Source organism: Notamacropus eugenii, chromosome 2 (genome assembly GCF_028372415.1).
Source record: "Notamacropus eugenii isolate mMacEug1 chromosome 2, mMacEug1.pri_v2, whole genome shotgun sequence".
In the NCBI taxonomy this organism is placed as follows: Eukaryota; Metazoa; Chordata; class Mammalia; order Diprotodontia; family Macropodidae; genus Notamacropus; species Notamacropus eugenii.
The window spans coordinates 51,602,459-51,627,271 of NC_092873.1; the positions used below are offsets into that span (position 1 = coordinate 51,602,459).

At 49.0% G+C, this 24,813-nt stretch overlaps 1 protein-coding gene across 5 annotated transcripts in view; it reads left to right on the forward strand.

Annotated features, from left to right (window-relative positions):
* Positions 1 to 24,713, forward strand: part of LOC140525169 (ras GTPase-activating protein 4-like) — a 48,646-nt gene extending 23,933 nt beyond the window's left edge. The window contains exons 6-21 of one of the 5 annotated variants that reach the window (XM_072640283.1): positions 5,807 to 5,888; positions 6,527 to 6,658; positions 8,050 to 8,141; positions 9,003 to 9,120; positions 9,562 to 9,715; positions 10,379 to 10,443; positions 11,893 to 12,005; positions 14,006 to 14,198; positions 14,807 to 14,944; positions 16,219 to 16,363; positions 17,164 to 17,330; positions 18,109 to 18,246; positions 19,116 to 19,341; positions 21,745 to 21,865; positions 23,225 to 23,289; positions 23,709 to 24,713. In XM_072640283.1, coding sequence (XP_072496384.1) covers positions 5,807 to 5,888; positions 6,527 to 6,658; positions 8,050 to 8,141; positions 9,003 to 9,120; positions 9,562 to 9,715; positions 10,379 to 10,443; positions 11,893 to 12,005; positions 14,006 to 14,198; positions 14,807 to 14,944; positions 16,219 to 16,363; positions 17,164 to 17,330; positions 18,109 to 18,246; positions 19,116 to 19,341; positions 21,745 to 21,865; positions 23,225 to 23,289; positions 23,709 to 23,830 — 2,071 coding nt within the window. In that variant the 3' untranslated portion in view covers positions 23,831 to 24,713. Of the gene's footprint in view, positions 1 to 5,806; positions 5,889 to 6,526; positions 6,659 to 8,049; positions 8,142 to 9,002; positions 9,121 to 9,561; positions 9,716 to 10,378; positions 10,444 to 11,892; positions 12,006 to 14,005; positions 14,199 to 14,806; positions 14,945 to 16,218; positions 16,364 to 17,163; positions 17,331 to 18,108; positions 18,247 to 19,115; positions 19,342 to 21,744; positions 21,866 to 23,224; positions 23,290 to 23,614; positions 23,644 to 23,708 lie in introns of those variants that run through there. The other 4 variants (XM_072640281.1, XM_072640284.1, XM_072640282.1 and 1 more) reach the window with 4 other exon arrangements.
* Positions 24,714 to 24,813: the final 100 nt, after the last annotated feature.

The window sequence follows — 24,813 nt, forward strand, 5'->3', positions numbered from 1 at the left end:
GTGGGGGGCCCTCACTCTCCCACACCAGCTACTCTGGACAAACTGTGGATGCCATCTTGGGTCCTGGTGAGGTGGGGCGATGGACTGATAAGAGCTAGTAATGATAACAGCTGACATTTTCACATATCTTGCATCTCATTTGATCCTGACAACATTATTATCCTCATTTCACAGATAAGGAAACTGAGGCTCAGGGATGTTAAATAAACTACACAGGGTCAATCAATTCCCCAGTAAGCATGTATTAAGCACTTACTACATTCCAGGCACTAGAGATGCAATGACAAATGTGATACAGTTCCCACCTTCAGGGGACTTAAATTTCATTGGAGGAGACAATGAATGAATGAATGAATGAATAAGAATTTATTAAGTGCCAGGCATTACCCTAGTCACAAGAGATAGAAAAAACCAGCAAAAATAATTCCTACCCTGAAGGACTTTACATTCTAATGAGAGAAAGAACAAGTTTATAGCTAGGAACATGAGCGATACCTTCAAGGTAGAGGCCAAGTAGCCTTTGAGGGGAGGGCCCAACCAGCTGTGGACACCAGAGAAGTTTTCCAGCAGAACCTTGTCATTGAGCTGAGTCTTGGAGGAAACAGACACAGCAGGATTTGAACTTGGATCTTCCTCACTCCAAATCCGGTACTTTTTACCTACTGCCGGTTATTTTTCCTTTATGAAGCAACCTGAAAAACTCTTGATAGATCAGCTTTGTACAATGAATCTGGTTGATTGCAGCAGTATTTAAGATGAATCCTCTTGTAATTTGAGGAATTTCCACATGCAAAGGCCCCCTCGCACCATCATTTGTTGGGGAATTGAAATCCATCCAATTTTTAAATATCTCCTGGGAAAGTTGAAGTCCCTGCCTTTTGGGAGCTCACAGTCAGATCCCTAGGAGATACACTAAGAACAGTTACCTTCTGCTTCTTAGGTGGGGACAATCTGCACTGAACCTTCCATACTCTTATTTCCCCCAGAGATCTAGGGGTTCAGGCTGTGGCAGGGGAATCAGGGATCAGGGCTAGCATATGGCTAATCCTCGGGGGTTGGGACCAGCCTGTGGCAGGATCATAGACTAAGAATGAGGGGGATGCATCTAGTCCAGCCCCCTCATTTTGTAACTGTAGCTGGGGTAATCAAAGGAAGTCCTGATTTTGAGGATTAGGGTACTTCCCATGGAGCTGAGGACCATGGGCCCTATGCTGGGAGGACACAGGGAATCCCTCTGACCATTACCCTTGACAATGGCCCACAAATCGTCTTTAGTCCCCAACCCCCATCCCAATTGCCCCTGCCACTGGGAATCAGTCAGTCAGTAAACGTTTATTAAATGCCTACTATGTGCCAGGCATGGTGCCAAGCCCTGGGGAACAAAAAGAGACAAAAGACACCCCTGCCCTCAAAGAGCTTCTAATCTAATGGGGGAGACAACAAGCAAACAAATCGGTCAGAGGAATTCACTGGGTTGAGCTCCAGAGCACACGTCCTGCTCCAAAGGAGGGACCCGTCCAGGAAATCTCACTCTGATGAGGAAGCCAGGGCTTAGGGAGACCCCAGGGTTACAAAGCTAGCATCAACAGCAGTGTTTGAACCCCATCTCTGTAATTCCAAGTTTAGTGGTCCTTCCACTATAGCATGTGGCCTTCTTTCTGTTGAATTGACAAAAATCAAGCCAGGAAAACCCAGTTCTGTCCAAATCATAAGCCCCTTGGGGGGGGCGGCGTGGGAAGAGATCTCTATCTTCTTTCCCCATCTCCCAATCATCTTGTCTCTATCACATCAACCACTTGCTCTGCAAAGTTTCTTTTTTGCACTATTTGTTTTTTTTCCTTTGTTTTTACTAGTTTTTTGTTACATGTTTAGGTCTGAACCGTCTCCCTCCTTTCCCACCACACACTAGAGAAAGCTGCCATTTCACACACACTCACACACACACACACATACATTCACACACACATACATGTACATGTATAAAACCATACTATGTATATTTCTATTTATCAGTTCTTCTCTGGAGATGGATAGCGTCTTCCTTCATGGGTCCTTTGTAGTTGATCTGAATATTATAATACTCAGAATAGCGCAGTCTTCCATAGATGTTCTTCAGACAATATGGCAGATTTGGTTTACAACATTCTCTTGGTTCTCCTTGCTTCACTTGTCCTTATTTCACGCAAGTCTTTCCACTTTTTCTAAAACCACCCAGCTCATCATTTCTTACAGCACAGTGGTATTCTATCACATTCATATACCACTGCTTGCTTAGCCATTCCTTAATTAATGGGCATCCCCTCAACTCCCCAGCACCATCTGTTTCTGTAGCTTCTTCCTCAGGGTCTATGGCTCCCTTCGTCTTCTCCTGATCTAAACCTGTTCCAGGTTGCTGGTAGGGGCACTTGAAAGGAGAGAATGAAATAGCCTTGTCCATCATGGGGCTATAGATGTAGAGTAGGAAAGGAGTCTAATGCTCTCATTTTACAGATGAGGAAACTGAGGCCCAGGGAAGTTGAAGTCACTTGCCTTTGGGCATGCAGGTTGTAAGGGATGAAAACAGGATTGAACCAAGGTCCTCTGGTTCCCAATCTAGTTTTCCTTTGATTTTTATTCCAACCTTCTAATTTTACAGAGGCCCAGAGAGAGCAAGGGCCTTGACCCAAAGTCACACAGCTGTTAGTAACAGGTCCTCTGACTACTAATCTTGTGTCCTTCTACAAATGACAGTATCTCTTCCCTAGAGTGAGCTGGGCTGTATGTCTAATGCCATCCCTGCCCCCTCCCCTTTTCCTCCCTGCACCCTCCCTGTTTCCTACTGTGAGGATTTAAGCTTTAAAGCTTTCCCTTTATCTGACCCTTGCCTGAGCTGAGCCTATGCCCACGTGTGTGCCCATATGTGTGTGGGAGGCTGTTTGGGAATCTCCAGGAGTGACTCACTTTCTCTTTCTCCCCATTCCCATTGGTGGGAGCAATGAAGGATATCCCAGGCATGTTGGGGTTTTCTCCCCAGAATCTGCTGATGTTTTGGGTCCCTCCGTGGCACTGAGTCACTCTGGGAGGGGAGTAGGCAGGATGGAGACAGTCTGTTGCCTCCCCTCACTGGACTGTCTGGGTCTCCCCAGATATTTTTAGCTGCCACCCACAACCCACGCCATCCTCAGGGAGTGAGTCATGGAGAATTCCACCCTTAGGAAGCACATCTCTGGCTCCAAAGTCATTCTGGATCTGCCCCTTTCTCTGATGAGAGAGTGGGTAAAGCAGGGAGCCAGCCACAGCTCTGTACCCCTCAGACACTAGCAGCTGATAGGGAGGGTACCTCCTACACTGTCAAGTTGGAAGCTGGAAGCCAGATCACTTGGGTCCCATGCCTATGCTCCAGTTCATCAAAGGCCTCCAAGGGAGATCATCACTCAGAAATCATTGAGTCTAACCTCTCATTTTGCAGATGAGGAAACTGAGGCCTTTTGACACTGCCAGTGCTAGGGTCAGCACTTTCCTTGATTTTAAAGGCAGCAAAGCTTGTCTTGGATGACTTCCCCCCTCTTGATGACCCTTCTTGCCTTCCCCATCCTAGGATCAGATATTTAGATTCAGAAGGAACCTTAGACATCATCTAACTAGTCAATTATTTTCATTTTCAGAGGAGGAAACAGACCCAGAGTCCCACGGGCAAGCATTGTGGATACAAGACACAAACACGAAACAGGCCCTGCCCATGGGGGGCGTACATTCCACTGGAGATGGGTGGGGGGGGCAGTATGTATAAAAGAAGGCGCAGGCAAGATAAATACCGAGTGGATAGAAGGTACTCTGTGGGTGGAGGTTCTGTAGAAGGTGATGCTCACACTGAGTCTTGAAGAACTCAAGGGTTCTGGGAGGTGGAGATGAGTAGGGAGAGCATTCTAGGAATGGGGGACAGCCAGTGGAAAATCCAGGAGATGGGAGAGGAACAGCAAATAGGAAACTGTCATTGTTCTGTAAAGAACATAGAGGGGAATATCGTATGAGATGATGAGAAATATAGGAAAAGGTCAGGTTGTGAAGGGCTTTAAATGCCAAACAAGGGAGCCAAGAAGACCTGAGTTCAAATCCAGCCTCGGACACTTACTAGCTGTGTGACCTTGGATGAGTCATTTAACTTCTGTTTGCCTTGGTTTTCTCAACTGTAAAATGGGGATAATGATAGCACCTACTTCCCAGGGTTGTTGTGGGAAACAAAAGAGAATATTTATAGAAAGTACATAGCATAGTGCCTAGCACATAGTAGGTGCTATATAAATACCTATTCCTTTCTCCCTCCCTGTCTCCTCTTGATAGCTTACAGACTTAAACTTTAGAATTGGAAAAGCCATACCACATTGTCAATATCTATCATCCCACATCCCCAATCCATGCCTGACATGTCAAGCAGGCAGTCATGCAGCCTCTACTGGAAGACCTTCAGTGAGAGGGAGCCCACCTCCTCTCTTGGTCAGCCATTCCCTTTTGGACAGCTCCAGTTGTCAGAAAGTTGTGGGGGTTTGTTCGTTTCTGTTCTCTCCGCCTCCTCCCCACCCCACCCCACCCCCAGCTTTAAGCTTTATTTTGCGTCTTTGAGAATTCCACCCACTGTTCCTGATTCTGTCCCCTGGAGCCAAGCAGAACAAAGCTAACACCCCCTCCATAAGACAAACCTTCATGTGCTTGAGCAGTCCCCCAATACCTTCTCCACTTTAAGCATCCCTGGTTTCTCTACAGCTCCTCATATGACTCAGCCTCAAGACTCCAGTCACCATCCTCTGGATGCTAATCAATATCCTTCTTCAACTGTGGTGCCCAGAATCGAACACCACGTTTTTAATCAATATGCATTTACTAAGTATAAGTCTAGAATATGCTAGGCACTGCTAAGCACCTGGTGTGTACTCCAGATGAAATCTGATCAAGGCAAAAACCTATCAGACTGCTAGATGGCACAATGGATGGAATGCTGGCCTGGAGTCAGGAAGACTTATCTTCCTGAGTTCAAATCTAGCCTCAGACATTTATTAGTTGAGTGACCCTGGACAATTCACTTCACCTTTTTGCCTCAGTTTTCTCATCTGTAAAATGAGCTGGAGAAGAAATGACAAACCATTGTAGTATCTTTGCCAAGAACACTCCCCAAAGGGCCAGAGAGTCTTAGACACTACTGAAATAACTGAAAAACAACTAAAAAAAATCCCCATGTCACTTTCTTATTCCTGGAAGCTCTCCCTGCCTCTGTTAATGCACTCCTACAGTGCATTTACCTTTGGGGTTGCCACATCACTCCTATGGTCTATGAAAGCCCCCAGGTGTTTCATTATTGGCATAAGCTCGGCAGAATGGAGAGAGAGCTGGTGTCAAAACCAAGAGGGCCTGGGAACAAGCCCTGACCCTGATAACACCTGGATCCAGTCACTTGACTGTCTAATGCTGTGGGCAATCTCAAGAGCTGTAGGTTGCTGAGAGGGCTGGCCTGCTATGGGAGAGGGAGTTTCCTTTTCTGGGAGTTCCTCATACTATTGAAATCACAGGTCCAAACTCTGTCATTATTTATATAAAATCACTGGTATTATTATGATTTATTAAATCTCATGAAATTCTGATTGGGTGTCTTGTAGCATAGAGTTGTGACAGAGGCTTTGGTGGGGCACCCTACCCTTCAGGGCCAGGCAAGATTAGACAAAGCCTTTGCTCTTGGGTGGGTCAGAGGGGCCCCTTATCCTTCTGCATTGTCTGCCAGTGCCCCAGAGGACAAAGGGCAAGGCAGAACTTATCCAGTTCACCTATCTTTTCCCAGGGACTTGGCCCGAAAGGACCGTAATGGAGCATCTGACCCCTTTGTCCGAGTGCGCTACAATGGCAAGACCCAGGAGAGTTCGGTAAGGGGCTAGAGAGGGGGTGCTGACAGAGTTATGTATGGGGCCATTGTCCTCACACTCCCAGGAGGAAAAGAGGTAGGGGGCAATGAGATTATCCTCTCCTCCAAGCATGGATCAAGGAACTAGGAACGTTCCCGTAGCTAAAACTCACTCAGACCCACTTCAGTAGAGCCCTCCTAGTTGGAGAGTGCATCACAAGAGAGAACATTGGATGAGGAGGCAGGAGTCCCAACTGCCACTCACTTTCATCTATTCGCTGCTCCACTCAGTGCCTTAGTTTTTCCATCTGTGAGGTCAGACTGGATGACCCTTAAGAACTTAGATCTAGAATGGGAAGGGATCTCAGAGTCCCACTGACCCTTCATTTTATGGATGAGGAAACTGAGCTTAGGGAGCTTAAGTGGCTTAAAGGCCATAAGCTTCAGAGGTGAGATTTGAACCCACAGCTTCTCGTGCTGTGGTTCTCTAACTCAGCCTCGGGGAGTGAGCCCCTCTCTAACCTGAGACTCCAGTGATGTTTCTGGTCTCAGAAGAACCTGTGAATAGAGGAGGACACCCCACCCCTGAACAACCAAGCTGGGATGCACCAGGCAGGTACAAGACTGGCTTCCTCTTGCCTCCTTTCCCACCTTGGTCAGATTGTAAAGAAATCCTGCTACCCAAGATGGAATGAGACCTTTGAGTTTGAGCTGGAGGAGTCTGCCCCAGGGACACTGTGTGTGGAAGCCTGGGACTGGGACCTGGTCAGCAGAAATGACTTCCTGGGCAAGGTGAGTCGGGCCCAGCTCAGCTCAACCCTTTGAAGGAGAATGTTGGTTTGTTATGGACTCAACAACCACCAATAAATACAAACATGCCAATATACAAAGGAGGGCCAGAAAGAGGGTTATATTAACATGCCCTATATAATTTGGGTTTGTTTGAAGTGTGAATGTATGTGTGTGCATGTACATATGTGTGTATATATACACACATATGCATATGTATACATATTTACATGTTACATATATATGTGCCTATACCCATATACGTCCATCCCATAGATTTAGAAGCAGACAAGATCTCAGAGGCCCTCTAATCCAGCATTCTCATTTTATAGATGAAGAAACTTATGTGACATCACCAAGGTCATACAGTGGTAAGGGTCAAAGGAAGAATTTGAACTCAGGTCCTCTGATGCTACAACCCATGCTTTTCCTATTAACCACACTGTCTCCTGACAAAATTCCCTTTTCTGATTCGATCTAGTCAGGTAAAGAGAAGTTATTTCTTCTGGAGAACTCCAGATTGTACTTCTAGGGATATCCTAGGGTGAGGCTGCTCTGCCCTGAGTCAGGGTGGTAGCAAAATACCTTTGAACCCATCATGGGGATGGTCTAAGGAGGTTTGGGATTGGGGCTGGGGACATCTTTGTTCTGGGGATAAGTAGTGAACAAATAGCCCTTAGTCCCTGGAGAAGGAAATAAAGGGGGAAATTCTCAGCCATCAGGTATGGACTCATATGGCTGGTGAGGGGTAAGTCCTTGGGTCTCAGGGTCAGAATGTGTGAGTCCTGGACACCTTCCCTCTTAGATCCAGCCCTGGCATTGTTGTCTGGGGCTCTCCCAAAGAAATAGCCCTTCTGGCCATCCAGGCAGACACTGACCAAGCTGAAGGGAAATTCAGGTAGGAGACAATGTAGTACAGTAGAAACAACATGAGATCTCTGAAGTCAGAGAACCTGGGTTCGAATCCTGCCTCTGATGTTTACCACTGTGTGACCTTGAGAAATCACTTAACTTCCCTGGGTTCAGTTTTCTCATCTATAAAATGAGAAAATTGGATTTGGTTTCACCTCTAGATCAGTGGGATTGATTCCTTGCTTTCAACCACTTGGACTTGGGGGAGTCTGGCACCAAGATATCCCTGGCCCACCAGGTTTGTGGTACAGTAGGGGACGAGAGTCAGAAACCTAATTGTCCTTATTCTTTTTATTAATTTTATTAATAATCCTAATTAATTATTGTCCTTATTAAACAACCCACTTCTTAAACTTTTTTATTGGAGGGCTAGAGGGAGAGACAGTACTTTGGGATCCTCAGAGTCAGTGCCAGAGTTGAGTCCCTGAGTGGGCAGAGAGGTCCCAACATTTCAGTCTTCTCTGATTTCTTTGCTTCCTCAGGTGATGTTCAATATCCATGGTCTGCAGGCTGCCCAACGGGAAGAGGGCTGGTTCTGGCTGCGACCAGACCAATCTAAGACCAGAGTGGATGAGTGAGTATCCTGAAAGTTTTCAAAATCTTCCACATGGGTCCTGGAAGGCTCCAGGTCTGAGACTCATTCTAGAGTCCAACAGGACAGATCGTTGTAGCAGGGGCAGCATCAAATTCCTCACCACTCCCTGGGCTCCCCAGAGAGGTGTGGAAGTCACTGATCCTTCCCAATCCACAGCCTTCCCCCCGTGTGACTCTCTTATGACCCTACAGCCCCAGGCTCATCAGTGGAACACAGGGTCCAGGCTCTGAGCAGGGAGCTAGCTGGTCATTTGGGTTCAGATGTATCTCAACCCAAATTCCGCCATCAATTTGTGAATGGCCCCAATGCCTATGACTGGGGGATGGGGAAGAATCAACCAGTCATTGAGTAAGTGGATATTAAGTACTTCCTTTGGACTGTGCCCTATGCACAGTGTTAGGGATACAAGGAAAAAGCAAAAACATCCCTGGCCCCAAGGAGCTTACATTTTAATGTGAGGAGACAACATGTACATAAGAAGAATATCTGGAAACTCACTGCCATCATGATACCAGTTGAGGGGTGGGCAACCTCAAATGGGGATGAAATGAGATGAAATAACCTTGAAGTTCCAGCTGCCTTCTGCCTCTGGCTCCCAAGACCTATAAGGTCCCTCCAACCATGACTATCCTGGGGTTTTGGGAATCTGGGATTTCCTACTGCAAGGCTAGGGAGGAGTGTGTGATGAAAACAGTGTTTGGGAAAGCTGGATTTGAAGAACATGCTGCCTAGATTGGAGGGAGGAGAGGCTGGAATGGGGGAGACTTTGGAAGGATGGCAGTCTGATTCAGAGTATTGACTAGGTCGCCTGCCTTGGTGACTGTGTCCTCTTGCTTCCAGGGGGAGCCTGGGTTCCTTACAGCTGCAGGTGTGGCTTCGGGATGAGACAGTGCTGCCTTCCAACCTCTACCAGCCCCTGGTGCAGCTGCTTTGCCGGGAAGTCAAACTGAGCCCCAAGGTCAGGGTTGGCATGAGAATGCTGGCATCTAGAGCTGGGAAAACCCACCTTCAGGGGAATCTTCTCCCTTCTAGGGCCCTGGGTTTAGTACTAGAGACTCCCAGAGTCCTCCTCCTCTGTTTTTGCCCCTAGGTCCCTATTGTCCCTGGGGGGAGGACAGCACTTTCTACCCTGGGGAGACAAGAGAAGTGGATGTTCCAGAGAACATCTTCTATGTGGAGTCTCATTGCAGTATGCCTCCCTGGCCTAGGGCAGGACCCTCCTTGAAGAAGAACAAATGGAGACCCTAGTTTGGGGGTAGCAGGGGAGGAAATGTGTGGCTTAGCTAGAGGTCATCTCCCAATTCCTTAGGGAGGGGGTAGTGGATTTCAGCCTCATCCTTCACTGGGCCCTTCCTCCTCTCACCCAACACTGTGTCCCTCTTCTCCCCCAACCCCAAAGGACCATCCAGTGCATCTTATCTCCCTAATCGAGGAGACCACAACTGCCGAGTGTCGCCAAGAGGTGGCCACCAATCTTGTCAAGCTCTTCCTGGGCCAAGGGCTAGCCAAGGAATTCTTAGACCTGCTTTTCCAACTGGAGCTCAGACGGACTGGTGAGAGGCCTTTCTGGGGAGTGGGGCTGTCCTAAGGGCCCAGGTAATGTGGCAGCACGCATGGATAGGAACAGGAGAAGCAGGGAGCAGCCCCAAGTGTGGATCTCTGGAAGCATAGCTGAAGGTTTCTTCCTAAACTTAGGAGAAGGAGTTCAGAGGAGAGAGCAATCAGAGAACGCTTCCTAGAGGAAGCAAGGCTTGAGCTGGGTCTTGAGCTGGGCATTATAGGGTGAAGATTGGCAGAGCAAAGGAGAGCATCTGGCTTGGGGAAGGGGGAGGGGAACAGTGGGAACAAATATCCACAGGGTCTAGAATGAACAGGGCATTCAATGGGGTGCAGCACCCTAGTCCAGCCAACACCACTGAATGTCAGGGTTGACCAGAAGGAGAGGGGGGAGAGGGAGAGTGGGGAAATGAGGCACTTCAGGAGAATGTCTATGGTCAAGTACCCTAGGCCCTTGACCGGTGGTTTTTCCAGCTTCTGCCCTCACAGTAGCCCAAGTCTCAGAACAGAGCCAGCTGCCTTCCTAACCATTCTTCCACTCCCTGGTCCCTCACAATCACCTTTTCTATTCATTTGTTATTTATTATTTATTATCTATGTGTTATCTGTATGTACTTGGTACATAATAGGCACTTAATAAATGTTTACTGGTTTTTCAGTTGAAGCCAACACCCTCTTCCGGAGCAATTCCTTGGCCTCCAAGTCCATGGAATCCTTTCTGAAGGTGAGAGGGAGGTGGAGGACAGGGATAGAACAGAGATGGGAACAGACTCCTTCCCACCTGCACCCTTGATCTACACACTCACCCAGGCTCTCCCTTTTCATCAATGGGAGCACCATGGAAAACTAAGAGAAGGAGGGTCGGAAGCCAGGTTGGAGGAACAGGAAGGTACAGAATACTCTCCACAAGGCTTCCAGCAAACATGGCAGCATGAATGATTACAGTAGAGCCCACCCACCCTGAGAAACTCCCCAACAAAGAGGAAGAGGAGCCAGCTAATGCTACGATCAGTTAAACAAAAAGGAATCACCTGTAAGCTCCTTCATCTAGTCCAGAACTTCATAAGAAGCCCGTGGGCATTCTAGTAGGGTACACAACACAGCTCTGGGGCTTTGGTAAATGGGACTGGAAGCCAGTGAGATCTTAATCCTGGAGTCAGAAAGACCCAAGGTACAGTCCTGCCTGAGATACCAGCTGTGTGAGCCTGGGCAAGTCATTTAACTGCTGTTTGCCTCAGTTTCCCCATCTTTAAAATGAGAATAATAACTGCATCTGTCTCCCAGGGCTGCTGTGAGGATCAAAAGACCTAATATTTGTAAAACATATTTTATAATGACTTAAGGTATTATAAGAAATGTTAGCTGTCTTTAATTTTTCTCAGTCTTCTTTTCTAGATCATCCATCTTTGGTCCCCTAAACAAGGATGAATTCTAGGACCCTGTCCTAGGCTCTCTTCTCTTCTCTCATAGCACCTTCCCTCTTTTAATAATCTCATTGATTCCTATCCATTAAAAGATCATCTTTATTCAGATGATTCTTGGACCTGAGACCTTGAATAAATCATTTAATCTCCCTGAGCCTCAGTTTCCTCCTCTGTAACATGAGGGGTGTATAGACTAGATGTCCTCTGGGGTTCTTTCCAGCTCTAGAACTGTATGTGTGTGTGTGTGTGTGTGTGTGTGTGTGTGTGTGTGTGTGAACTACATGTCCAAGTTGTCATCTCCCAAGCTCTGATAAGCAACTGCCCATTAGACCTCTCTACTTGGACGTCTAATAGGTATCTCAAGCTTAGTGTGTCCAAAATGGAGCTCATTGTCTTCTTTCCTCTAAACTTCTCTGCTTCTGGTAAGAGCACCACCATCCTTCTGTGTAGAATCTTCCTCAACTCCTTCCTTTCCTCAAAGGTAAACTGTCTCCCTTTTATCTTTGTAACTCCAGAGCTAAGGCTCTGATATATAGTAAGTATTTAATAATTGTTGATTGAATGATTGAGAAAGTGGAGCTTGACCTGAGCCCCAAAGGATGGTGAGTAATTGGACAAGCGAAGAGGAAGGGGGTGAGGTAAGAGAACACCTCTTCTTCTCTCCATCTCCTCCATGTCTGCCATATCACTAGTCCACCTTTTCCTACTTGCTTCCCTCCATGCCCAATCCTGGCCCCTCTCTCCTGCAGGTCTCAGGTATGCAGTACCTTCACAGTGTTCTGGGTCCAACAGTCAACCGGGTCTTTGAAGAGAAGAAGTATGTGGAACTGGACCCCAGCAAGGTGGAGATCAAAGATGTGGGGTGAGGACGGTTGCTGGTGGGAGGGAGAGACCTGGGTCCTTCTGTGGGTGGGCACTTTGGCTGTGCCAAGGAGACAAAGTCAGGTCATCCTAGCTTCTCCAGGATACCCCAGTTCCAAACACATCTGGAGTAAGGGGTAGGTGCTAAGGACCTCAAGGTCTTGGAAGGACTAAGTGAGGTCTAGATGTGGCATGAGCCAGAGGTTGGAGGGAAGAGGAATCCTGGCTCTTTGTCTCTGGCTGTTTAAGGGTGTCTCTAACTGGGTCTCTCTGTTTCTCTCTGAGGGAATCAGTTCTTGATCCTGTATTTTATTTTTTATTTTACTCTGTAACCATAGTCTGTATTCTGTGTAACAAGCCTGGACCTCTTCTCTGTCTCTGGATAAAGCAGCTTATGTTGCTAAGGTTCAGCCTCCCCCTCTCTGAAGAGAGATACCTAGGATATGATTAGTGCTAGCTGAAGAAAAACTCTTCTTAGTGCTTTCACAAAACATTGTCTCAGCATTTCCTGTAAGGTCTGTGGGATATCCTGGAGAAGCTAGGACGACCTGACCTTGTCCCATATTTAACAATTAAGGTGGTCATCAGTAAGTCTGCCCTTATCAGTAACCCCAGGACGCAGATAGGACCCCTAACATTCCCAGAAGCATTTCTTAGAGATAGAGAGAGGTAGTGTCATAGCACCTGGGGTTATGCTTTCTTTGAGGTAAACAATAATCTGTCAGCTCTGTAAGGTTGGCCAATTACGTGATTTTTGTTCAGTTCTATGCTTATAAAAACTTATTGCACCTTCAATTCAGGGTCTGTTAGGGCTATTAGACCTATCCTTTACTATCAGGTTGCATGCCCCTGATATCTTACACAGAGAATTGCCTCAGTTTACTTTTTTGTTAAATTTTATTCACTACTCTCGCTGTACTTGTTTGTCTATGTATATATCTCCGTGTATCTTTGTCTGGGTTTCTGGGTTTCTAGCCATCTTTGGGCATGGCTGATTGAATCACTGTTATGTGCTTCTGTCTGGGTCTTTATCTCAATCTTTCTATGTCTGTTTCTCCATGTGTTTGGAAACGTCTCTGTTTAAGTCTCTCTGTGTTTGTTTATGTTCATGTCAATGTCTCTATCTCTATATCTGTGTCTATATCTCTATGTCTCTATGTCTCTGTCTATGTCTGTATCTCTATGTCTGTGTCCATGTCTACATCTCTATGTCTCTATCTCTATGTCTGTGTCCACGTCTATATCTCTATGTCTATATCTCTGTGTCTATGTGTCTATATCTGTGTCTATATCTCTATGTCTATATCTCTATGTCTGTGTCCATGTCTACATCTCTATGTCTCTATCTCTATGTCTGTGTCCATGTCTACATCTCTATGTCTCTATCTCTATGTCTGTGTCCATGTCTACATCTCTATGTCTCTATCTCTATGTCTGTGTCCATGTCTACATCTCTATGTCTCTATCTCTATGTCTGTGTCCATGTCTACATCTCTATGTCTCTATCTCTATGTCTGTGTCCACATCTATATCTCTGTGTCTATATCTCTGTGTCTATGTCTCTATATCTGTATCTATATCTCTATGTCTGTGTCCATGTCTACATCTCTATGTCTCTATCTCTGTGTCTGTGTCCATGTCTACATCTCTATGTCTGTATCTCTATGTCTGCGTCCATGTCTACATCTCTATGTCTCTATCTCTATGTCTATATCTCTGTGTCTATGTCTCTATATCTGTGTCTATGTCTCTATGTCTATATCTCTATGTCTGTGTCCATGTCTACATCTCTATGTCTCTATCTCTATGTCTGTGTCTATATCTCTATGTCTATGTCTATACTCTGTGTCCATGTCTATATCTCTATGTCTATATCTCTGTGTCCATGTCTATATCTCTATGTCTGTGTCCATGTCTACATCTCTATGTCTCTATCTCTATGTCTGTGTCCATGTCTACATCTCTACCAGTACAGCATGGCACGTACCTCCCTCACTCCAGGTGTTCAGGGCTGCACCGGATCCAGACAGAGAGTGAGGTGATGGAGCAGAGTGCCCAGACCCTGCAGTCATACCTGAGTGAGCTCCTGTCAGCCATCAGTCGCTCAGTGAGAACGTGTCCAGCAGTCATCCGTGCCACCTTCCGCCAGCTTTTCAAGCGGGTGCAGGAGCACTTTCCTGAAAACAAGCACCAGGTTGGAGCCCATCATCCTCCAAGTTGGGGCCCTGCCCCTGGGGTGGTGGCAGAGGCTCCCCTCAAAGAATTGGGAGCCAAGGGAAGACTGTGGAGAGCCAACAGGGGGCAGAGGTTTGCAAGCCATTTTGGGGGCCTAGTAGGAGTGGAGAGGGAGCCAAACATACAGCTTCTGAGATCCTGGTGTATTCCTGCCCTTGGAGCTAGTAATAACACCCACCCTCAAAGGTGTGGCATTTTGTACTTTCTAAAGAGTCTTCAAGCCCATTAGTGTACTCATTCCTCACAGGTAGGCAGAAGCAGGTATAATGATCCCCATTTTGCAGATGAAAAAATTTAAAAGGTGGCAGGTGTGATTAGTGGTAGTGTCCTTACTGGACTCCAGGTCTCCTGACTCTCCAGGACTTCCCACTCTACTAGGTGCCAAATTGCGCCCCCCCCCCCCCCCCATCCCTAGCCTGGGTTGAGCTAAGATACTTCTCCCCAGAGGCAACTACATGGGGACACAGCCCCATGGCTGCTCCTGGACAGATGGATGTGGGCAGGGGCAGGGGGATTTCTGGGGTGCAGCTAACCCAGAGTAAGAAGGGACCCAAACCCAACCCACAGAACCTGAAGTTCATTGCCGTCACCAGCTTCCTGTGCTTACGCTTCTTTTCGCCTGCCATCATGGCACCCAAACTCTTCCACCTGCGTGAGAAGCACGCTGATGCCCGCACCAGCCGCACCTTGCTGCTCTTGGCCAAGGTACCTGGGTGGGCTGGGCTGGGTCAGCCATGGCCTTGCAGTGCAGTGGCAATAATGGCTTATGGGTACTCTCAAGACTGGGGGCAAGAGGTGGCGTTTTGAGGGATGGGAGTTTGAGAGTCATGCTGAGGGTCTGGCCAGTGTACCAGGGAGCATATGGTAGAGGAAGTTCGCAGTGGGCCTGCAGGAGAAGTTAGTGCAGAGAGAAAGGGGAGGTAAAAAGCATGTAATGAGTCAAGACCTAGGTTCCAGTCCCATCTCTGAACCTGGGCAAGATGGACTTGTCAGGGTCCCATGAAATTCTCAAAGACTTGTCAGTTTCAGGACAGGTGCCGATTGAACTTCCTTGGAGTTTCCTTACCAGAAACTCCTAACACTAATGAAATCAAAAGTCCCATTAAAAAACACACAGATATGAAGATGTGGTTAATGTTTCAGAGTTCTAGGAATGAAAGGCTCATTACCAGGAAGGAGACTCCAAAGTCTAGCAGTGACCCAGGTTCAAAGGCAGGTTCAAAGGTGTGGTCCCCTAGTAGGGCCAGGGGTGCTTTTGGTGGGTTCCTGTCTGCCCTGAACGAAGCTGTGGCATGGACAGGGGAAGGTACGAGGTCTGTCTTCAGGAAGTCCAAGCCTGGCTGGGGAGATGAGACCCTCAGAGAGGAAACAGTGTTAAGAGAGGAGGAGGGATGTCCCTATAGAATGACTGAGGGAGCCAGCAAAGGCTCCCTGAAGGATGTAGGGCTCAAAAGCCAGGTGGGATGTAGCTCAGCAGGGATGAGGGAGGATATTTGCTACAAAGGACAGAGTACTGACTGCATTCTGAGGACCTGAGTTCAAATGCCAACTCTGATACTAAGTGCCTGAGTGACCTGAGACAAGTCTTCACTGCCTTGGCCTCAGTTTCCTTAATTGTCGAGAGGGTTGGGTTAGTGGACTACAAGGTTCATTCCAACTCTAGAGCCATGACATGAGAGATCATCAAATCCAGTCCTCCTCATTCTATAGAGGAAGTCAAGGCCCTGAGGAGAGAGGCTGTGCGGTGACCCACAGTCAGTAAACAGCAGGGCTCAAGTGGCCTTCCTCTTATCGTGGTGGTGCTCTTTTCCCCACACCACACTGTCCACATCTGTTGGTTGGTGCCTTGATTGGTCTTGGGAGTGTGGGGGTAGATGTGGGGATAGAAGAAAGGTATCTGAAGTAGCAACTGGGCTGGGAAGTGAGGGTGGGGGCCAGGGGTGTGGACCACTGTGGGCTTGATCCTGCCCCCATGCCAGGCTGTCCAGAACATAGGCAACATGGACACACTGGCCTCTCGAGCCAAGGAGGCCTGGATGGAGCCCCTCCAGCCCATGGTCCAGAGAGGAGTGACTCAGCTGAAGGAGTTCATTACCAAGCTCATTGACATTGAGGAGAAGGAGGGTAAGGCCCCCTGCCCACTCAGATGTCATCAGCCTGGGGTAGCAGGGGCCATCCCACATAGACTACATGGAAAAGAACCTGTGCCCTGGCCCCTTCTGATGGGCTGTGTGGGCCCTGTCCCCTTCCTTAAAGGGTGTGCATGGTCAACGGCTCCTGGTTATTTCCTTGGTTGGGAGGGGTAGTGTTGGTGAAGATGGTATTGGTCTTAAAGATGATGGACCATTGAGCCTGGAAGACACCGGCCCCTCCTGTCCCTCCTTTCCCCACATCAAGGTGAAAATTTTTCTTTCAAGGCAGAATTTTTGCCAGGATCCAGCTCCCCCAATTTTAGAGGGAGGAGGGATTTTTCTGCCTTCCCATTCCCCAGCTCTGCCACATACATAACAGAGAGAACATGATGGCTTATTAATCAGGGAGGCACTTGTCACCAAACATATTGGATGGGCCCCTGCCAACATAGGGATCAGGAACCACTGATCACTTATATCCTTCAGCAAGGGGCTAGAACTTGTGCAGCCCCCCAGAAGGGGCTGGGATGCAGGCTCCTTCACAGGATGGCTTCTGCTACACTGGGAATAGACCCTGTGGGACCCCAGGTGGCAATAGGGGAAAGGGATATAGAGACCAGGGGATTGGTCTGTGGTATGGAGGAGGGCTCAGCCCAGCCAATGCCCTCCTCAGCAGCTGCTCTGGGACCTGGTCATTTCCCTGGTAAGCAGGATGGTCAGAGTACAGGTCCAGATCAGCGGGGATAGTAGGGGGAGGCTCACCTGACCCCATGCCCTGCTGCTTCCTTCCAGAGTTGGATCTCCAGCGAGCACTTAACCTGCAGGCCCTGCCTGTGAAGGAGGGGCCCCTCTTTATCCACAAGGCCAAGGGCAAGGGTCCACTCCTACCTTCCTTCAAGAAGCTCCACTTCTCTCTCACCAGCGAGGCCCTCAGCTTTGCCAAGACACCCAGTTCCAAGGTAAGTGGGGGGAAAGGGGGGTGGGAAGGGAAGGGGGAGCGGGGGGGACACATGTTGCCCAAAGCATCTTCCTGGCCTTCCCTCCCTTGGGAGCTTATGATTTAGACTCAAAGAGCCTTCCCAAACAGGATTTGGGCATCAGGCATGTTAGATCACTAGGGTCCTGCCTCGTGGGTCTTGCCCATGTTCGAGGAGATGGTCAGAGCAGGTTCCCTCACTAAGCAGTCACTTCCCAAGATAATATTCCTTACTGATTGAGCAACTGGGAGGGGAGCACCAGCAGCTTGAGAGAGACAGAGAACTGGACAGCCAGATTTGTCATAGTGTGGGCACAATGCCCACATTGTTTGTGTCCTGCCTTCAGCTCTGACTTGTTTTTAGGGGGCTTTTGAGACCTAAGCCAACCCACCAAGTGTTTCCTTGGCTCCCAGGCCCTACAGCTGAAAGGGACCTCAGGAGCTAAATAGTCCAACCCTCTCAGTTTACCATTGGGAAAACTAAGGCCCAGGGAGATGAAGTGAACTTTGTCCAGGTGATATAAGTATTAAATGTCAGATGGGGGACTTAACCCCAGGCCCTCTCACTCTTTCCAATGTCCCTTGAGGCCTCCTCTACATTGGGCTTCTCTGGGGCTCTGGGATGGGCAGGGGGTAGATAGTTCATAAAAGGCCCTGGGTCCCTCAATGCCATCCTGCCTCTGGGGCCTTCAGCCTCCAGCAGTGGACTGTCCTCTGATCTGAGACCCTTCTTCTTCCTCTCCCTGGCCTTCCTGCTCCAGAAAATGTCCTTCATCACACTGGCCAACATCCAGGCAGCCGAGAAAGTGGAAGAGAAGAGTTTTGGCAGCTCTCACGTCATGCAGATCATCTATGCAGGAGAAGCAGGCCAGTCTGAGACAGCCTATTTGCAATGCAAGGTGAGCCTGGCTGTGTGGGCCTGTGAGCCCCCTACCCTTGTTTTCTCCATGATTCCTTTGAGGGTTCAGGACAGAGAAAGGAATGAAAAGCAAGAATCACTCCCTCCCAACACACACACACACACACACACACACACTCACTCTTTCTCTCTCTCTCTCTCCTTCCCTCCCTCCCTTCCTCCCTTCTTCCCTCTTTCTTTCTTTTTTGCTCTCTCTCCCTTTCTCTCTCCTTTTCCTCCTCCTTCTCTCCCTCTTTCTCCCCTCCCCCTCCTCTTTCTTTCCCCTGCCACTCCCCATTCTCCTTCCCTCCCTCTCTCAGAAGAAGCCTTTGGGCTCCTGAATTCAGAACCCCCTCTGACTTTCAGCTCCTTTCACGGGGGGCAGTTCTCTCATCCTCTCCATGCCCCTTGTTCCCCTGTCTCTGTGTGCATGTGTGTAAACAGAGGGCATACATTGTGTACTTGTACATCTATGCATGTATCTGCATGTGCATGCAGGAGTGTTTGTATCAGCCACAAACACAGTATGTAGGAGACAATCCCTACCCTCAGAAGGCTCACACTCAATCAACACACTCTTATCAAATGCCTAGTATGTGTCAGGCACAGTTCTCGGCACCAGGGATACCCAGAATGAAGCCACTCCTGCTCCCAAGGAGCTTGCCTTCCATTTGTTGTCTAGATTGGGAGACAGGTGGGGTCTTGGTGAGAGGCAGGGGGTGTAGTAGATAGTGCTGGACTTGGAGTCAGGAAGACCCAGGTTTGAATATGCCCAGGCACTTTCTAGTTGAAGTGACCCTGTCTAAGCCCCAATTTCCTCTTCTATAAAAGGAGGGGGGTGGACTTGTGGGCCTCTAAAACCTCTTCCAGGGAAAAGTCCCTCCTCCGGGGTGGAAGCCCTCTCTCAGGCCAGGCTCCTGGGTTACCATCATGAGCTCCTGGTGCTGGCCTGTGTTGCAGTGTGTGAATGAACTGAACCAGTGGCTGTCTGCCCTGCGCAAAGTCTGCCTCAACAACCAGGGCATGCTGGGCTCCTACCACCCGGGTATCTTCCGAGGAGAAAAGTGGAGCTGTTGTCATCAGAAGGAAAAGACAAGTAGGAGGGCTTGACCTGGGGGGCACTGGGGAAGTGGGGAGAGAGATCCTGGGGTGCCCTGCTTGCTGCCAATGAAGGGGTGTTCGTGTTGGCAATACAAAAACTAGACAGAGAGTTTACAGGGCAGCAGGGGACAGACATGGGACACATCCAACCCTAGGCTAGGGGCTAGGCAGATTCTGAGGAGGGAGAGATAGGTCATGGAGATCAGGGAAGACTCCATGGAGGAGATGGCCCCTTCCATGGACTTTAATGGAAGGGGAAGGAGCATTAACAGCCTGAGATGGGGGTAGAACCCCATTGTGGGCTGGGGGTGATGGGAGCCAATTCCTACCTTGCACCCTGGACCTTGGCTTCCTCCTTTGTAGAGAAGCAGGAGGGGTGGGTTCCTGGGTGAGAACTGTCCATCCTCCGCTGGGACCCCAGACTCCAGGATGGGTAGCACAGCCAAGGATATCTTCTGTGCTTACCGCTAACCTGGGGCTGGGCCCCTGTCCCCCCTCTGGATGACAGCATCCAAGAAGGTCTCATGGCTGCCGATGCCTGGAACAAATTGTGGGCTTGAGAGAGTGCCACATTAGGGGTGTCAAGCTCTGATACAGCTCGTGGCTTTTTCTGTGTGTTGCTAAGCAAATTATTGAACTCCTCTGACCTTCAGTTCTTCCATCTGCCAAATGGAGACCACTGTCATGGTTGTCCACTCACCTTTCCCTCCTAGGTTTTTCTCCCTTTCTCTAGAGGCTGTGATGGCTTCTGGACCTGGGAGCCTGACTTCATCACAGCCTCACCTGCCTGTTCTGGCTAATTCTATGCATGCTGGGAGCAAGGCTGACATAATTGTGCTCAGGATGCCTATAGGGAAGCTGGCTTTGTTGTGGGAATGTGCCAGGGGCTTAAGCCCTTGCAAAAACAAGAGAACATAATCCAGCCTCCTCAGGCAGAGAACTAGACGCAAGCCCTGTCTGTACAGGACACCTGGCACTCACCCATGTGGGGAAGGCAGGCTAGAATCTGAGGCATCGCAAGGGAAGAACCAGACTGTTCTCCAAGAAAGTCCTGACCCTTCAGCCCTGAAAGAGCTGTTAGCAATCATCCAGTCCAACCTGTCCATTTTACAGATGAGAAAATTGAGGTACAGAGCAGGGATGTGCCTTGTTCAATCTCACACAGTCAGCTTGGGGCAGGGCCCTGCCAAGGGCAGTGCCAGTGTGCCCACCTGTTAGTGGCTGGCAGCTCATTGCTCTGGGCTCCAGAAAACCTCGTGCTTGGAGGGATGTGAGGGTTGAGAAGTAGTGACTCACTGGGAGAGGGCTGCTTGTTGGTTATTTTTATTCTAAACTTAATAACCATTGCTGTTGGCTATTTATAGCTCCCCTCTGATACTCACAGGGAGTCAGCTGGCTTCGGGGCAGGCCAACTCATGGCCTGGGGCTATACTGTACTGAGGAAGGAAAGGAGGGCTACTAGCATTTATGAATCTCCTACTATGTGCCAGGCATTGTACTAAGCACTTCACAATTATCATCTCATTTGCTCCTCCCAACAACTCTGTGAGTTATGTGCTATTGTTATACCCACTTTACAGATGGGGAAACTGAGGCAGGCAGCAGCTAGGTGATTTGCTCAGGGTCTCACAGTTAATAAGGATCTTAGTTCAGATTTGAATTCAGGACTCCAGGAACAGTGCCACTATGAAGCAGCCAGCAATCTTTTCCTCCTTATAGACTTCCTTATGTGCCTGACCGCCTTTCCAGGTTCTTAACCTCTTTGTGTGGGTGTGGTGGGTCTAAGAATCCCTTCTCAGAATAATGATTTTAAATGCATAAAATAAGCAGGATTGCAAAGGAAACCTGTCGTGTGGAGAATTTTCAGAATGGGCTGATAGGTGGCGCAGTGGAGAGAGGGTGGGACCTGGAGTCAGAAAGGACTGAGTTCAAATCCAGCCTCAGTCACTTTACTAGCTGTGTGACCCTGGACAAGTCACTTCACCCTGTTTGTCTCAGTTTCCTCCTCTGTAAAATGAACTGGAGAAGGAAATGGCAAACCTTCCAGAATCTTTGCCAAGAAAACTCCAAATGGGGTAAAAAAGAGTCAGACATGACAAGTGCCTGGAACCCAGGTTAAGGGCCCCTGAAGAACCTCCAGCCTTGGTTTTGTAGAAAGAAGGAGAGTTTTGTCTTTAGGTTACTTCTGAGTCACAGAGGGGGAGCACCCCTGCCAGCTGACGGCTGCCACATCTATTGGTTTCTACTCCCTAGACCTTGTCTTTATCCCACCCACTGGCCCACCCTGGACAAACCCTCCCTGCCCCCATTAGTACCTGCAGTGCTAAACTTTGCTCTTCCGGTCTCCCCTCTCCCCGTTCCCTCCCATCGGGGACACCTTGTCTCTTCTGTCTCACAGGTCTGGGCTGTGACAAAACCCGAAACCGGGTGACCCTGCAAGAGTGGAATGACCCCCTGGACCCAGACCTGGAAGCGCAGCTCATCTATAGACACTTGTTGGGTGTCCAAGACACAATCCGGTGAGAAGGACATCTGTGATCTCCCTCCCTAGTCTTGTCCAGGAGGGTGTTGCCAGAGGAGGGTACCCTCCCAGAGTAGGGCACCTCCCCAGCAGCACGTCTCCTGACCACCTCTCCCTTTTCCTAGACCTGGTAGGCAGAGGGAACCCAAACTCTTGACTTCTTTGCCTTCCTGAGCCTCTTGTTTCTTTTCTGACCCAATTTAATTGATTTAACCAATATTCATGAAGTGTTTCCAATGAGCAAAGTCCTCTATTAGGTGCTGGGTCTTAGGGGACCCTTGGGTGAGATATTGGGAGGTGAGGGGATGAAGAAGGGAGAGGAGCAACTCAGAGCAAGTACCTAAGAAGCTTTGACCAGATGGCTCGGAAGGTCCTCCAGTTATCTGTGCCTCATTATGGCCATCCAAGGACAATGATTAGAAGTAAGGCCACCAGGATAGCTGTGCTAGACTGCTAGGCTTGAAAACAGGAAGAACCCGGTTCACATCTTTGCTTGATGTGTGACTATGAGGGAGTCTCTTAGCCTCTCTGGGCCTCAGTTTCCCCTCCTATAAAATGAAGATGTTGATCTTGGTAGCCTGGGAGATCTCTTCAGGTTCTGAATCTGTGGTCTGGTGCCCTCGGTTCTTGATACGATGACTGCGACTTATCTTTTCATGAAGAGAAGTGGCACAAGAGATGTGTTCCTCAGTTTCCTCACCTGTTGGATCCTCCTAGAGCTGAAATTTTAGATTCTAATTCTGTCATTCAGGGCTTTTCCCTTCCCTGGGAAAGTGATAGAAGTTGATGTTTCAGAGGGTCTGGGTCCTCATTCTTCCTTCAAAGTTTAGAAGAAATGATGGGTTTAAACAGGCTTCTTCATGAGAGCAGGGCAGGAGGTTCAGGATCCTATTCTCTCTCCCAGGTCAAGCTGTGAATCAGGACTCATGGGGGAAAGAATTGGATGCTTGGTAGGGTAAGATCAAACCGAGGTGGAAATGGTTTAACACCAAAGAGAGCATGGAGCTTGGCATAAGGTGCAGAGTGCTGGACCTGGGCATAAGGAGACCTGAGTCCAAATCCTACCTCTGACCCTTACTAGCTGTGAGACCCAGGGCAAAGTATGTAACCTTTCAGAGCCTTAGTTGCCTTATCTGTAAAATGGGGAAAATAGTATTACCTACCTCACAGGGTTCTGAGGATTTTTGTGGACTTAAAGTGTTAAATAAATGTTAGCTGCTCTTATCATTACTAATTTACTACTACTATTAATATGGATACTACTGAAGACACATATTAGGCAGTCATCCACAGATTCTCACAGGAGTAAGAGGGCAACCTTGGTCTAAAACTTGTCCCTTTTCCTTTCCCTCATCAGTGAAAAGTACCTGGAGCTGACTGCCCTGGGGGCTGCTGGGAATATCCCCAACATCCAAAGTGAAGGTAGGACCCTGACAGTCCCTCCCAAACCCCCCTCTTCTCATTCCAGAACAAGCTAACACAGTCCTTCCCAGGCCAAGGGAGGTAGTTTGATGAAGAATTCTGATTCTAGAGTCAGAGGACCTAGGTTCAGATCCCACTTGAGACATTTACCTAGGCCTCAGTTTCCTCATCTGTAAAATAATGGAATTGAACTAGATCTGAGGTCTCTTCTATGATTGTTTCTGTGGACAGATCACTTAAAGTTCCCTGGGCTTCTGTTATACCTTCTTTAAAATGGGGGGGGTGGGGTGGGGGTGGACAAACTGAACTCCCAGGTCCCTTCCAGCTCTGATCCTATGAAAGTCTGGCCCCATGGAAGGTCCTGAGGTCCTAGGACTCTGTGGTCCTTACCAGCCACTCTGGGGATGGTCTTTCCCCAGCACCTGAGGATGGTCCCACCCAGCTGTTCCAGGTACTCCGGGACCTAGAAGATGCCCACCGCTCTGGTCCTCTGACTACAGTAGACCAAGAGAAGAACTATCTCTTGGAGTTGCAGACGTGAGACTGAACTCTGCTTCCCTCAGGCCCAGGCCCTGCCTCGATGCCATCCATCCCACCCTCTGCCTCCTGCTGGGACTGTTTATTCCCAGGAACTCCCTGTCATGCTGGTGGCCTAGGAGCTCTGTGGTTTGGAGATCTGCCTGTGGCCTGGGTGAGCCCCTGGTCCCTGGCCCTGTCCTCACTTCTGCTCCAAAAATCAGCTTTTGGCTGCAAACCAACACCCCTTTCCCCATTTCCACGAGCACTTCAGGGGCCTGAGCCTTGTCCTGGGCTGCGCAGCAGCGCTGTTCCAACGTGTCAAGAGAGCAGCAGGAGGTTGAAAGCGCCCCTCGCTGGGGAGGGGAGCAGAGACATCCATGTGTTGGTTTCCTGGGATGGGTCACTGGGGCCCCAGGATCGGCAGTCCTGGGCCCTCCTTGTCCCCCATCCTTGGCTCGCTCTGGGTTACATCCTTGATTCTAACATTCCATGAGGTTCACAGTCAGGGAGCTGGGCGCTGGGGGAGACAAAGGGGTGCTGTGATGACTGATTTGGACTTGGTGGTTCTAAGGAGTCTCTGGAGTCTGTTCTTCCCTCTGCTGACCCCATGACCGGTGCCTCTGGTCTCCTAGCTGTTCTAGGGAGGAAGTGTGGAGAGCCATGGCCCCTGGGGAAGGCAGGTGGAGAAAGTAGAAGCTGTCACTTCTGCCCCCTTCCCCCCATCCCAGCATGAACACTGGGCCTCTGAGGCTCCTGGGGCTCCCTAGGGCCAGGACTCTGCATCCAGCTTCTTGATTCAGCCCCTGGGGTGGGAAGCCTCTGGCAGCGCCGCTTCCTCCTGTGCCAGCAGCCCCTCCCCTTCGCTGGGCATCACTGCAGATTACAATAAACTTTCCTTTACCCTTGTTGGGCTGGGGCTCTGGTCCTGTCTTTGGGGGGTGGGGAGGGGCACCGAGCATGTCTGGGGTCTGAGGGAAGGGGCACCTACTGTGTGCCAGGCACTTT